This window comes from Schistocerca americana, chromosome 2 (assembly GCF_021461395.2).
Source record: "Schistocerca americana isolate TAMUIC-IGC-003095 chromosome 2, iqSchAmer2.1, whole genome shotgun sequence".
Taxonomy (NCBI): Eukaryota; Metazoa; Arthropoda; class Insecta; order Orthoptera; family Acrididae; genus Schistocerca; species Schistocerca americana.
The window spans coordinates 705,240,439-705,256,416 of record NC_060120.1 but is presented as its reverse complement, the minus strand read 5'-3'; the positions used below and the strand labels follow the sequence as shown (position 1 = coordinate 705,256,416).

At 43.9% G+C, this 15,978-nt stretch overlaps 1 protein-coding gene across 1 annotated transcript in view; it reads left to right on the top strand.

Annotated features, from left to right (window-relative positions):
• The window catches only part of LOC124594362 (venom serine carboxypeptidase-like), a 91,505-nt gene that overhangs the window by 57,021 nt on the left and 18,506 nt on the right, over nt 1-15,978 (top strand). Inside the window, exon 6 of the mRNA XM_047132729.1 lies at nt 11,230-11,409. Coding sequence (XP_046988685.1) covers nt 11,230-11,409 — 180 coding nt within the window. The remainder of the gene's footprint in view (nt 1-11,229; nt 11,410-15,978) is intronic.

Sequence of the window (15,978 nt, the reverse complement as noted above, 5' to 3'; positions counted from 1 at the left end):
TGGATTCCACGAATGTTCACCACAGACCACAAGTTGCAAAGACGAACCATTTCGTCTGAACGGTTGGAGAATTTTTAGGCCTTTCTGTCACGTATCGTTGCAGGTGGCGACACTTAGGTACATCATTCTGACCAGGAAACAAAAGGGCTGTAACTGTAGTCACCAAAACAGAAGAAATTCAAAGCATCCCTCTCTGCTGGCAAAGTGACGTTGACGGTCTTTTGGAATAGTGATGGTGTCATTCTTGTCGAGACGTTGCCAAAAGGACCAATCCTTTATTCAGGGGCACATGTGAAGACTCTGAACAAGCTCAAGAACCGTTTTCGACGTGTTCAGCCAGACAAAAATCCGAAACAAACCTTGGTCCAACACGGCAATGCATGCCCAAACACAAGTCTCAGAACTCGGGAACACATCACCAAACTGAGCTGGCCATCATTGCCCCATCCCCAGTGTAGCCCAGATCAGGCGCACTCAGATATCTATCTGTCTGGGACACTTCGGGACTTTCTATGTGGGACGTACGTTGAGGATGATGAGCGGGTAGCTCATACGATGGAAGCATGACTACGAGAACAGGACAAGAGCTTATACCAATAGGAAATTCTCGCTCTTACACAACAATGACGTAAGAGCACAGAACGTGATGAGGACTATCTAGAATGATAATGCACGTTAAAAGAAATGTTGACTGATGTTAGCACCAAATTATAACTCTCAAGAATAAATAAATATGTTCTGAGAAAAAACTGCACGGCAATATTTATTGAACGAGCCTCGTAAAATTCGCTGTTGTTGACAGCGACCACTGTCATCAGTACGTTCTTAGACTTAGCTCTGGTGGCTGTGGTCTCTTTCATAATCGAAGTATTCGCAGTACACCCTGACACTGTCGTGTAAGAAAGGCCCTCTGCTCGCGCTACAATGGAAATGGAGAATGCCAGTCGTTGGGCACGCACTGAGACCGCACTGCTTGCTCTTCCTACAGTAAGGCCTTTGTAAGGCCTCGCTACAACCCAGTCACATGACACGTCAAAGAGAAACATACGCCATGTTCACGGGATCCTATTCTCCACTACATAACCGCTAGTTCTCATTGAATTAAGCTCAATGTACAATATTAGTCGCCCTCTTAAAATAACATACTGGTCGTTTTTGGGGCGCTGTAGTTGGTGTACAACTGCTAGGTAGTGATGTGATTCTCCGCCGCTGACGCGTTAAGGCAGAGGAGAAGTGTGTACGAGTGTATTGTATGGGATCTCCGCAGCAAGATGTGTCGACGTGCAGACGTGACAGTGTGGCTGAAAGTAGCTACCGTGTTTTGATGTGCCCCTGACCACGCTGTGAGGAAAGTTGCCTATCATGATGGTGTATCTACGTGAACCGTTCAACATGTCTACAAGGAATGATGTACCACTCGCAATCATGCAGCAGTGCATAAGAGGAGTGGTCCCACAAAGATCCCAACCCAGTGATTGGAGAAGAGTCAGGCCTTGCGAATAACGATAAGTTTCACACGTGAGGAGAATATCTGTTTTCAGTGAATGAAGGTCCATCTCAATCGGTTTCCGACAGAATACTGGGAAGCAATGAACTTTTGGAGTTTGGTACCTCGCGATAGTGTATTGATCAGAGCGACACGTAATGTGACACCTGTTCATTCAGCCAAGTAACGTCGAAACTGGAATGTAGCTGACTACAGGTGTTGTCTGACGAGTCACGATTTTGCATCTTATCAAATGTCCGCCCCTGGTAGCTTAATGGTCAGCTCGACGGAATGTCATCTATAACGGCCATGGCTCGATTCCCGGCTGGGTCGGAGATTTTCTCCGCTGAGGAACTGGGTGTTGTGTTGTCCTTATCATCTTATTTCATCCCCATCGACACCCAAGTCGCCGAAGTGGCGTCAACTCGAGAAACTTGCACCGGGCGAACGGTCTACCCGACGGGAGGCCATAGTCACACGGCATTTCAATTTACATCTTTTCAAATGACGCAAAGTGTCGAATGTACCGATGACTCAATGAAGCATTTAACCCGCATTGTGTGAAGGGTGTTGCTCAGGCTGTGGGTGCTTCAGTGTTGTTTTGGGGTGTTTTTCGTACCATTACTTGGGTGCACTCATTTAGATTACCGTGAACATGAAAGTGGTCAAGATTGTGCGTTTCTTCTACATCTTCGTGGTGAGTATGCTGCAGAAAATCCGATCTTCCAAGATGACAATATTTGATCAAAAATGGTTCAAATGGCTCTAAGCACTATGGGAGGTCATCAGTCCCTTAGAACTTAGAACTACTTAAACCTAACTAACCTACGGACAGCACCACATCCATGCCCGAGACATGCCTGGGACCGTAGCAGCAGCGCGGTTCCGGACTGAAGGGCCTAGAACCGCTCAGCTACAGCAGCCGACACAATATTTGTAGTCAGTGTGTAAGGGATCCGTGATCCCACAAACATACATGCTAGTATCCGACACTCAGGTCGATAGCTGACTGGAATCGATTGTCGTGCGCTGCAGGAGGCAGTGAGATGAGTGTCGAGTGAGCAGGAGTAGTACTGTGTGTCGAGTGAGAGGTAGTGCTGGAGAGACGGTCAAGAATGGTGGTCGAGTGAGTGGTAAACGGTAAAATTCACCGGAGTACGACGGGTGAGCACGTCCCCCTGATGGTCGTGGGGTTGACCCTCACTAATACCGATTCGCGTCTGATATGACACCAAAGTGACCAGTGTCGAATTATGTGTTTTGCGTCAACCGCGTCGGCCAGCAACAACTATGGATTGCAGTGAGGATTGTTGTGGATGTTAACCATCATCATTGCGTGTGACGAAATACCTAAAATCAGCAACCAATAAGAGATATAACCGTGATTAGATGTGTAAGGTGAAGGTAGCAACTGCCTCAGAATTAGTGTGTTAGTAAGAAATATATATCAGTTTACACATCGCAACCTTTGAGGTCCTTAATAATAGACAAACTTTCTATCATGTCCACTACTCAATCTCAGAACAGCCGCACTCGGTTGAAATACCCCCGAAACCAGTAGAAAAACCGATAGCCTTTCTTCCATTAAGCACACGGTCATACACTCCTGGAAATTGAAATAAGAACACCGTGAATTCATTGTCACAGGAAGGGGAAACTTTATTGACACATTCCTGGGGTCAGATACATCACATGATCACACTGACAGAACCACAGGCACATAGACACAGGCAACAGAGCATGCACAATGTCGGCACTAGTACAGTGTATATCCACCTTTCGCAGCAATGCAGGCTGCTATTCTCCCATGGAGACGATCGTAGAGATGCTGGATGTAGTCCTGTGGAACGGCTTGCCATGCCATTTCCACCTGGCGCCTCAGTTGGACCAGCGTTCGTGCTGGACGTGCAGACCGCGTGAGACGACGCTTCATCCAGTCCCAAACATGCTCAATGGGGGACAGATCCGGAGATCTTGCTGGCCAGGGTAGTTGACTTACACCTTCTAGAGCACGTTGGGTGGCACGGGATACATGCGGACGTGCATTGTCCTGTTGGAACAGCAAGTTCCCTTGCCGGTCTAGGAATGGTAGAACGATGGGTTCGATGACGGTTTGGATGTACCGTGCACTATTCAGTGTCCCCTCGACGATCACCAGTGGTGTACGGCCAGTGTAGGAGATCGATCCCCACACCATGATGCCGGGTGTTGGCCCTGTGTGCCTCGGTCGTATGCAGTCCTGATTGTGGCGCTCACCTGCACGGCGCCAAACACGCATACGACCATCATTGGCACCAAGGCAGAAGCGACTCTCATCGCTGAAGACGACACGTCTCCATTCGTCCCTCCATTCACGCCTATCGCGACACCACTGGAGGCGGGCTGCACGATGTTGGGGCGTGAGCGGAAGACGGCCTAACGGTGTGCGGGACCGTAGCCCAGCTTCATGGAGACGGTTGCGAATGGTCCTCGCCGATACCCCAGGAGCAACAGTGTCCCTAATTTGCTGGGAAGTGGCGGTGCGGTCCCCTACGGCACTGCGTAGGATCCTACGGTCTTGGCGTGCATCCGTGCGTCGCTGCGGTCCGGTCCCAGGTCGACGGGCACGTGCACCTTCCGCCGACCACTGGCGACAACATCGATGTACTGTGGAGACCGCACGCCCCACGTGTTGAGCAATTCGGCGGTACGTCCACCCGGCCTCCCGCATGCCCACTACACGCCCTCGCTCAAAGTCCGTCAACTGCACATACGGTTGACGTCCACGCTGTCGCGGCATGCTACCAGTGTTAAAGACTGCGATGGAGCTCCGTATGCCACGGCAAACTGGCTGACACTGACGGCGGCGGTGTACAAATGCTGCGCAGCTAGCGCCATTCGACGGCCAACACCGCGGTTCCTGGTGTGTCCGCTGTGCCGTGCGTGTGATCATTGCTTGTACAGCCCTCTCGCAGTGTCCGGAGCAAGTATGGTGGGTCTGACACACCGGTGTCAATGTGTTCTTTTTTCCATTTCCAGGAGTGTATAATCATAATAATTAACTGTTTGGCGGCTACGATAAATTACACAAAACCCAATAAGGAATTTCATCGGGGGTGTTTCATCTTGGCTCCCGTGAAAAGGACAGTTGCAATCTTCGGATCCGAACAATGATTTATTTTTGGTTTCAGTGGAATGACTTTTGCAATTATCGGCCAATTTTAGTGCAAGAGCAATCCGGTATTGTCGTTACCGTGACTAAAATTACAGTATTCCAACTAGAAACAGTGTAATATAACATTTATGGTGAAATTAGAATTCGCGGGAACGAAGCACATTGTTTAGAGATTACAGTGCAAAAGTGACTGAGGAACATTAAACAATTTCTTTTTACAAGTTCAAGTAACAAAAGCAGTGTTAATAAACAATGTATTGAAGTATGGACAGGAAAACATGCATGAATTGCTGTAAAATCCATACTCTAAGAAGAGGCGCGTTCTTTTTACAAGTTCAAGTAACAAAAGCAGTGTTAATAAACAATGTATTGAAGTATGGACAGGAAAACATGCATGAATTGCTGTAAAATCCATACTCTAAGAAGAGGCGCGTTTGTGCATAATCGCGAGTGAACCAGCAAAAATTCCGTTTCGGGAGTATCAGGAACTTGTTTTCAACTGACTTTGTATCTGAAATTATCTTTTGAACGGTGTAAAACGCTCGATTTGATGAAGACCCATAAACTGTTACTGCATTTGCGAGTGTTGACTGTGGCGCAATTGTTGGATGACGACACTCAGACACTCTGAGCGGCTAGCCAAAGCATCTGAAGCAGTGAAGCAGTTCCACACGCCGCGAAATCAATGATTTAGACAGCGGAGATGTACCACACTGACTAGTGACTACAGCGGAGCCAAGTGGCTGAAGTAGAAACAACGACGACGCGGAGTTCGACATCTACTGGCGAACCCCCGAAGTATACGACGTTTGCGCCACCTACGCGCCGATCAACGAAATGCATGACAGCAGCCCCATCCCGTCGCCAACCACCGAACTACGAGACTGCGTCAGCGCGATTCGCCACGAGCTTCGCTTTGCACACGGCTCTACACACCAACTACAGCAACGCATCGCCTGACAGCTGCCGCGCCGGAGGAGCCAATGCCAACGCGACTAGTAGCGCGACTTCAAACGTCAAAACATCGCGACTTCGACGAGTGTCGAGGGGTGAATGAGGTCGATTTGCTGGCGCGAGACTAATTAATTTTGCACTATCTTCAGAGCGCGGAAGGAACTTCAAATTAAATTTGACAATTGCAGAAACTATAAGAACAATATTTTTTAACATTTTTTTTGCAAATTTGCTCTGAAGCATGGTATGCTAGTATGCTCCTGTACAGCACAGGATAATGTCTCATTTGCATTATTTATTGTAAACTAGATATTTATATATCTTCTAAGTTGTGTGTATATTACTTTGAGAGTTTGTGTATAAATGCAGTCATTGATGTTTGATCTGGGTAGATTTCTATAATTTATGGTGTTCAATGGGGAGGTCTATTTTGCTAGTCAGGGTTAACTGAATACAGTGAAGGATTATTTCGTTATTAGCTAATTAGTGAGTGTTTGGGTTACTAGGGGGTTATTTTAATTTAATTTTATTTCTTTTTCTTGTCTGTGCATAGTGAATATTTAGAATGGATCCCGAATTAAAAGAAAAGGTTGTTGAGGAGGTAGTTAGAAAAATGGATATAGTTCAGGAGGACAAGGATGAGTCAGGAATTGGTAGTAATGGAATGTCAGTGACAGCCCATTGGGTCATTCAACCGGTAACCCTGAGACACCGGTAAAACCAATTAGAAAGGAACTGAGTCTTGAGAACGGAGAATTGCAGTCAGTAATATTTTAGATACTCCAAGAAATCAACAAGCTTTTTGAAGTTATGTCCAAAGGAAAGAAAGAAATCATCATGCGTTTAGAAGAGATGTCCAAAGGAAAGAAAGAAATCATCATGTGTTTAGAAGAGATGTCCAAAGGAAATAAAGAAATCAACAAGCATTCAGAAGAGATGTCCAAAGGAAATGAAGAAATCAACAAGTGTATAGAAGATATGTCAAAAGGAAATAAAGAAATCAAGGAAGAAAACAAAAAAATGCTAGATAGGCATCAAATAGAACCAATTGCAATCTCAAGATATAGACTGGCCTCCATTCTGGCCAAACGATCAATGAATGAATTAAATCGTTTATATAGGACATACTGTCACAGGAAGCACGGGTCATGGAAGGAGTACCTGGGAGAATTTGAACGTATCAGGAATCATCTCCCACATGACTTGATGGGATTTGCACTGTGTGAGATCTTACTTAACCAAGAACCTGATAGTATGTTTCGTGAGATATTGGATGATCCACCTGGAAATGATGTAACATGGGAGAAAAAAATAGAATTAGTGGAACTGCATACGAAAGAGAAAGCAAACAGGAGACAGGAGAGGCAAGATAATTTGGTAAAGCCAATAACGTATCGAGTGGAGGATCAAGTGCTAGTAAAAGTGCACGCCAAATCGAAGAAAATAAATTCTGAGGTGCATAAATTTAACCACGTTTATAAAGAACCATATAGGATCACAAGAATTGATCACCTGAACACAGTTGAAATGAAATATGTGCAAACAAAAAGAGCTCATGGTAAGGAACATGTTGAGAATATAAAAAGATTCTATCCACATAAGGATAAGGGCAACCCAGATAATGGAATAAAATCAGTTTAAGGTGTAGGGAGCCAGCAACTCTTTTGCTGGTATACCAAGTGGGGACTGGTACACTCCCAGCTAGGTGAGACTTTATTTTTTATTTCAAGTTTCACTCCTCTACCATCTTTCTCTATTTGTAGGTTAAGAAAGTTAGTATAGTAGTTAGAATAGGTAGTGGTTGTTCAAATAATCCAGTCAGGAACTATGTAACAAATTTATAGTTGACTTATAATGGGGACAGGTAGTTATTGTTGATGTAGAGTGTGAGATGTCAAAGAATCAATAAGTTAAAAATCAGCTTAGTGTCAGTAAATTGCAAAATTATTAGTGCCAGAAGTAATAAAATGAGAACAAGGTCAGAAAGCTAATGTTTATAAAATGTGTTGGGAAGCTAATTGGTCAAACAAGAGTTTGTGTAATCTTACAGAGTTGTTTTATGAAGCATAAAAAGGTCAAGCAATTGTAAGAGAATTGAAGTAATGTATCAGCTTGTAAGTAGATGAACATATAAAGAAACAAATATATGAGGAGATAGTTGTTCGAATAAATGATGTCAAATATGATGAACGGAGAGGCCAAGGAGCCTGGAGTAGTATTTTTATGTAGTTATTGCAGCGAATATGGAGGGCTGATGTAGTTTGAAGGTATATAATTATTTGCAGTTGAAGTTGCTGTTAAGTTGAGGGAGTTATGTGTAATGAAGTGTATTGAGTATGAGATGTTTGAAGTATTGAAGTATATGGAGGACTGGTGTAGGTTGAAGACAGATATACATTTATTTGCAGCTGAAGTTGCTGTTAAATTGAGGGAGTTATGTGTATAGAAGTGTATTGAGTATGAGATGTTTGATGTATTGAAGTATGTCATTTAGCACATGAGCAACATCTGTTTGCAAGTTATTTGTAGGTATACATGTTTATCAGGAGTATGCTGATAAAACAGAAAGGGTAACTCATGAGTCATGAGTAATTCATGTATCCAGTTAACTATCAGAGCCAGTTATGGTTATACTTAGGTCAAGCTTTAGAAGCAGGATTCTGGCACTGTCTAATAAATAATAAATATCTGTATGGTGGATTTGAATTAATGTGAATATAACAGGGAATACTGTACCTGTCATCGAAGCATTAGTGATACGAATTAACATATGGCAGTATAAATGTTTTGCAAAATAAAAGGGTCACTAATTTAAAATTTTTCATTGGATGATCACATTAGTTATAGTGATGCAAATAGTTATGTAAGACATACTTAGTGCAATAATGGAGCATTTAATATTATTGAATCTGTAGAGATATAAGGAACTGTAAAATATTTGCATAAGTGAAGGTATAAATGCTATATTTTGTTCTCATTTTCAGTTTTGCTTGTGTTAAAGACTCAAATGAATAAGTTGTGAATTTCTTTCTTAACTTTAATGTGTGTCGGCCAAGTGAGTCATAAGTTAGAGTGATAGTAGTATGGACAGCACGAAACCCGCTTAAAGGACGGCACACCAAAGGGGTAGCTGGCATTCAACTAGTTTGTTTTATTGTCTTTGCTGTAACTAGTTATAAGAGATTAACCAGTAGCAAATATGTAGTTAATGGCTCAGACAAACCTTTGAAAATGAAGGGTTTTTGTTTCTGAATGTAAGATAAGTTTGTAGAAATATTTACCATGCATATTAGTTAAGATAGACTGATGTTGTATGATGTTTCTGTAGGAGCAGTTTGCTACCGGAGTCAATAGGGTATTATTTGTGATTCGATGTAATTTTCAGTATTTGAACCAGAACTTATTTCCTCATTTTCATTTATATACTATATGATAATTTTTTCCTATTATTCTTTTTCGCCTGTGGCTACAAAGAAGGTTTTTAGGGCGGGGATGTAAGGGATCCGTGATCCCACAAACATATATGCTAGTATCCGACACCCAGGTCGATAGCAGACGGGAGTCGATTGTCGTGCGCTGCAGGAGGCAGTGAGATGAGTGTCGAGTGAGCAGGAGTAGTACTGTGTGTCGAGTGAGAGGTAGTGCTGGAGAGACGGTCAAGAATGGTGGTCGAGTGAGTGGCAAACGGCAAAATTCACCGGAGTATGACGAGTGAGCACGTCCCCCTGATCGTCGTGGGGTTGACCCTCACTAATACTGATTCGCGAGTGATATGACACCAAAAGTGACAAGTGTCGAATTATGTCGGCCAGCGTCAACCATGGATTGCAGTGAGGATTGTTGTGGATGTTTAACCATCATCATTGCGTGTGACGACATACCTAAAATCAGCAACCAATAAGAGATATAACCGTGATTAGATTTGTAAGGCGAAGGTAGCAACTGCCTCAGAATTTGTGTGTTAGTAAGAAATATATATGAGTTTGCACATCGCAACCTTTGTGGTCCTTAATAATAGACAAACTTTCGATCATGTCCACTACTCAATCGCAGAACAGCAGCAATCGGTTGAAATACCCCGAAAACCGGCAGAAAAACTGATAGCCTTTCTTACATTAAGCACACGGTCATATAATCACAATAATTAACGATTTGGCGGCTACGATAAATTACACAAAACCAAATAAGGAATGTAAAGGGGGATGTTTCAAGTGGATTGTACACAAACGTTCCTAGTTTGATGAACACTAAGTATGTTGCACAACGATTGGCTCGATAAATCACGCGATTGTAGTCACACGTAAAATGCCTTGGACTATTGGGGAAAAAAGAATTTCACGAAGTTAACGTCCCTTCGACATCGAGATCATTAAGGACAGGGGCTTTTGTGAACAACAGGTGAAACTATACAATCGACAGCGCCGCAGTTTGGTAGCTCTACTGTATATGACAGATCTTAACAAACTTGTGGACTCGCGGCCATTGTAAAGGCTTTTCTTTTTTTCTTTTGTTGAGTCATTAGTCTTGTGAGTGGTTTGAGGCAGCCCTCCAAGAATATCATCTCAGAGAGGGATTTGCAATCTACGACCTCAATTATTTGCTGGATATATTCGAATCTATGTCTCCCTCTACATCTGTATCTATCACCATTGAAGTTATTCCGTCATGTCTTAATTGATGTACTATCATCTTGCGCTAGGCCCGCCGCGTAGCCGCGCGGTCTTCGGCTTCTTGACACGGTTCGCGGCGTTCCCTCTGTCGGACGTTCGAGTCCTCCCTCGGGCATGGGTGTGTGTGTTGTCCTTAGCATAAGTTAGATTAAGTAGCGTATAAGCCTCGATGACCTCAGCAGTTTGATCCTGTAGGAACATACCACAAATTTCCAAAAATCCTACCCCTACTTCTTGTCAGTGCTTTCTATATATTCCTGTTCCCACCATCCTATGCAGAACCTCCTCATTTATTACCTTATTAGTCCATAATGCTTCGACCCTCTTCTGGTTATCCATAGTCCATGTACACTACCAAACAATGCTGTGGTCCAACTGTACATTCTTAGAAATTTCTTCCTCAGATTAAGGCCTATGTTTGATACCAGCAGACTTCTCTTCGACAAGAAAACCCTTTTTGCCTGTGCTAGTTTACTTTTTATATCCTTATTGCTCCGTCCATTTTGAGTTATTTTGCTATCTAGGTTGCAGAATTCCTTAACTTCAAATACTTCGTGATGACCAATTCGCATTTCTGCTACTCCTCATTAATTGCGTCTTTCTTTGGTTTACTTACAATCCATATTCTGTACTCGATGGACTGTTCAACCCATTCAACAGATCCTGCGATTCTTCTTCACTTTCGCTGACAATAGTAATGTCATTAGCAAATCGTCTGATATTTTTTCACCCTGGATTTTAATCGCACTCTTGAACCATACTTTTGGTTCTGTCATTGCACCTGCGATATATAGCTAGAAGTGGTGTTACATAGCATCAGTATTGTGCCTCCTGGGGGTGACTAGTTCTTTGTTCGGTGCGCTCATTTGTGAATATTCCTGCGTATTGTAACTTTCCAGTAGGCAGGTAGAACTTCTTGAGGTGGCCAGTGGACAAGAGCAGACGGTTTTTTTTTTCTGTGACAGGCGTGGGTGCAGACGCTGACGCTGCTGTCGGTCAACTCTCGCCACCTGTCGCTGTACCACCTGCTGCGGGAGAGCGAGCTCTCGCTTTACGGCGACGGCACCTTCGCCGACTTTCTGCAGAGCGCCGACGTCCGCCGCGCCATACACGTGGGCGACGCCGAGTTCTCCAGCGTCGGTCAGGTCAGCCGCCTCTCATCTCCACTACTACAAGATGTTACCCAGCGTCAGTGCAAAAGTTTGCCATTGTGCTACAGTATTTTAAAAAAAATAGCAGCATGCAAGAGGCGTTTTTGTTTTAACGTACTGCAATTTACACTGAAGTGACAAAGTCATGGGATACCTCCCAATATTGTGTTAGACCTCCTTTTGCACTCTACGTGGCATGGACTCAAAAAATCGTTGGTAGTCGTCTGCAGAAATGCGAAGTGTTGCCGGTGAACGACTTTGTGCACGAACTGATCTCTCGATCATGCCTCATAAATATTTGATGGGATTAATGTCGAGCCAAATCATTCTCTTGAATTGTCCAGAATGTTCTTAAAATTAATCGCGAACAATCGCGACCCAGTGACGTAACGCATTGTCATATATAAAAATTCCATCCTTGTTTGGGAACATGAAGTCTATGACTGGCTGCAAATTATCTCCACGTTGCCAAACATAACCATTTACGGTCAATGATAGTTTCAGTTGGACCAGAAGACTCAGTTCATTCCATGTAAACACAGCCCATGCCATTACGGAGCCACCACCAGGTTACGCAGTTCCTTGTTGACAACTTGGGTCCATGGCTTTGTTGAGTCTGCGCCACACTCGAACTCTACCGTCATCTTTTAGCAACTGAAATAGGGACTCAACTGGCCAGGGTTTTCCAGTCGTCTAGGGTCCAACCGATATTGTAACGAGCCCAGGAGAGGCGCTGAAAGCGATGTCTTGCTGTTAGCAAAGGCACTCGCGTAGGTCATTTGCTGCAATAGCCCATTAACGCCAAAATTTCACCGCACTATCCTAATGGATACGGTCGTCGTAGGTCCGCATTGATTTCTGCGGTTATTTCACGCAGTGTTGGTTGTCTATTAGCACTGACTACTCTACACAAGCGCCACTGTCCTTTAACGTTAAGTGAGCTCCGTCGGTCACTTCATTGTTCGTGTTGATAGGTAATGGTTGCAATGTGGTATACTCGGCACATTCTTGATACTGTCGATCTCGGATTACTGAATTCCCAAACGATATCCGAAACGGAATGTCCATCCGTCTAGCTCCAACTTCCATTCCGCGTTCGACGCTTTAATTCCCATCGTGCGGCCTTAATCACATCGGACGAATTTTCACACGAATCACCTGAGTACGAAAAACAGCTGCTCCACTGCAGTGCATATCGCAATCCCGTCACTTTTCTCACCTCAGTGTTTAACTATGTCGTCACAACAGTTGCGACCTAATACTGCTCCGATATTAGCTTTAACTAATACACTAATGTCAGTTACATTGTTTATATGTCTGTAATTTCCGGTATTGTTTTTTTATTGAAGCATTAATATGTCCTACATCTTATACTTCGTCTGTACCTTACGAATCACTATTCCCGAATAACAAAGATGGAAACCACAAAAGTCCAATCTGAGCATCAGAATCGCAGATCCAATTCTTTCGTCATTTTCATATTAAATTTCGTAGTATACCCGCTTTTTTTAATCACCATCTATAGCCTTTTGACTTACAAGTGTAGTAACAGTAACTAAATTGAATACATTAATTTACATATATGAATGGAATTATTTAATTGAATCAGATTTTATAATTAGTAGTTTAAAATTGCGAGGAATAAAACAAAATGAAAACAATTAAGATAGCAGCAGCATAATTTGTACCCGAACCAAACATTTGGCTGTATATGAACTTGACCACAGCAACACGACTCTGATATGCGAAGTGCTACATGAGAATCCCTCATACTCTACTCTAAAATCTTTAGAAAGGGTTTTACATTTTCCTACGGCCTACACAGGCGAAATATTCGGGGAACTTGAAAGGGGCATATACCTGCCTCTACCCATTCAGGCTGAGCCGAATCGGTGATTCCTGTGCTACGCCCTCGCCCTGTTAGATTAAAATTTGGAGTAGGGCTACCAAACTTAAACTCTCAGTTTCTCCGCCAAAGATCTGTTGGAAAGCAGATCATCTACAGAATTCTCCATGTTCCTTGCACAATACTTTACACGTACTTTCAAAGAAGAATACTGACCTGGTGGTGTGAACAACGTGGCATCCACGCAGGCGGTAGCGATGATGTCACATGACAGCATGCGCAGTCGAAAACAGACAGCGACGTCCCTTGTTTGGGTTAATTGTAGCGCTGCTGACCATAATTGTAGCACTCGACTGTGGGTTCTAGTTATTATGGTGAGAGCACTACAAATATATTATCGTCTGTTTTATTTGAATATCAGTACACATTCGAAGAGAAACAGCGTAATTTTTGTGCGATTTCCTGCTCATATTCGAAGAGAAATGGCATAATTTTAGTTCGATATTTACAGTGTGCTGAAGCACATTAGCACGTGATCACCGTCTGCCATTTCCCAGTAATCACCCAACTTCCTCGTATCTAAGCGACACGATATTCATTTTCCATATTCACATGATCTCATTCAAATTTGCTGCATTCTGACGTTTAAGGTCTACAGTTGAGACGTTGTGCGAGGATTAATATCTGCAGGGAGCTACGTCAGCTCTTCATGGTAACAGAAATTGCACTGCCTTATAAAAATATTGAAACACCCAAGGGAGCAGAAGAACTTGAAATGAAATTTCTCAAACTGAGAGGCTATGTGACATTATTTCAGTGATTACAAAATGGAATCTATTTTACAAAGAACTTGACATATGAGTCTACTTAGCAGTGTGATGTTGCACTACCTCTGGCCTGGATTCGATTTGTAAGGCTTTCGTAAGCCGTCGCACCGTCTTCTGAGGCAAACAGGCCTACAATTGTTGTAACTGGTTCTTGATATCCTGGTTTCTTGCGCTGCAACTGAGTTGACATCCGAGCTAGTTCCATACGTGTTCTTGACACATCTGGTATGTCTCTGGCCGCGAGAGTACTTCAACACTAGGCAGACAATTCATAGACGTTTATGCCATGTGTGGACCATCAGTGTCCTATTGAAAAATAGCAACACAATACTATCGCTGGAGAGGTAACGCGTAATGATGCAGGATATCCATGATGTGCCATTGTGCTCTCAGAGTTCCCTCATCCCATGTGCTGAAGTCATATCTCCATACCATGACGCCAAGAGTAACACCAGTCTGCCTCTCTATAAAACTGGAAGACTGGGACCTCACTCCAGGTCGCCGCCATACTCGCTGACGATGCTGATCTAAAACACAGTGCTATGCCATTTATCAGCACTCTATGATTCCCTGTTATGGCCCCTCTCCAAACGCAGCCTTGTCTGTTGTGTTAGTAATGGCTGCCTACACATGGGACAGTAATTCCAAGTCAGGCTGCTGTTAGTCTCCCATCAGTCGTGCAGGATGACACAGAATGTTTCAGGGATTCTCAAATGTGAAATGTGGATGTGAAGGGGCTATGATGTGCTTTGTAAACAATATCGTGGTTCAAAATGGCTCTGAGCACTATGGGACTTAACATCTGTGGTCATCAGTCCCCTAGAACTTAGAACTACCTAAACCTAACTAACCTAAGGACATCACACACATCCATGCCCGAGGCAGGATTCGAACCTGCGACCGTAGCAGTCGCGCGGTTCCGGTCTGCGCGCCTAGAACCGCTAGACCACCGCGGCCGGCACAATATGGTGGTCCTCCCATGTGGTAGCCAGACGTGGTCGGTCAGAACATAGTAGACGAGAACGGCTGCCACCATGTTCCCATACAGTCCAATTTCGGGCAACTGTCTGATCTGAATGCCCCATACATCTCGACATTGCACGATTTGACCAAATGGTGATCCACAATACAGACCCTTACAAAGTATGTCAGGTGATGATTACGATACCAGCCATGAGTATGCGACATCCCCGTATTCGTCACAGTGATCACTCATGTGATTTTTTTTTCTTTCTTTATTGTGATTTCATTCGCCTGCCCAATATGGGCAGGGGAGGGCTGTCAGCGGCATTTTCCGCCACTCTTCAGCCGACTGACATGACAACAAAATGTTACATAGAAGGTGATAAAAAGGGGGACATAAAACAGAGTAAGGGGGGACAATGGAGGTAAAAGTACAATGAGATGGAGATGTTCATCCGGGGACAATTAAAAAAGTCGATATAAAGTTAAAAAACAGAGTTTGTGAATTGTAGAACACAAAAAAGACACTGAAGTCACACACACAGGCTAAAAGTTGACCACAGTATTAAAAACAGAACAACACACTGTAAACCCACTTGGAGCACACACAATGAAGAATAAAACTGCCAGGTAGGACCTACCGAGGAAGAGGCCTGAGAGGATGGAAAAGGAGGTGAGAGCAAAGTGCAGCAGGGGAGGGGGCGGGATGAAAAGAATAGGGGCGTCAGCAGATGCACCAAGAGGCAGGAGACAGGTGAGGCAGGAGATGAAGAGGGAAGACAAGGCAGGAGGGAGTGCAGAGACACTGAAGCGGAGCACAAGGGAGAGAGGGGGGGAGTAGGAGGGGAAAGCCGCTCAGGAGAAGGGAGGGGGAGGAGAGGGAGCCCTGAGGAGGAGGCAGGAGGAAGATGGGGTTAGAGTTGGTAG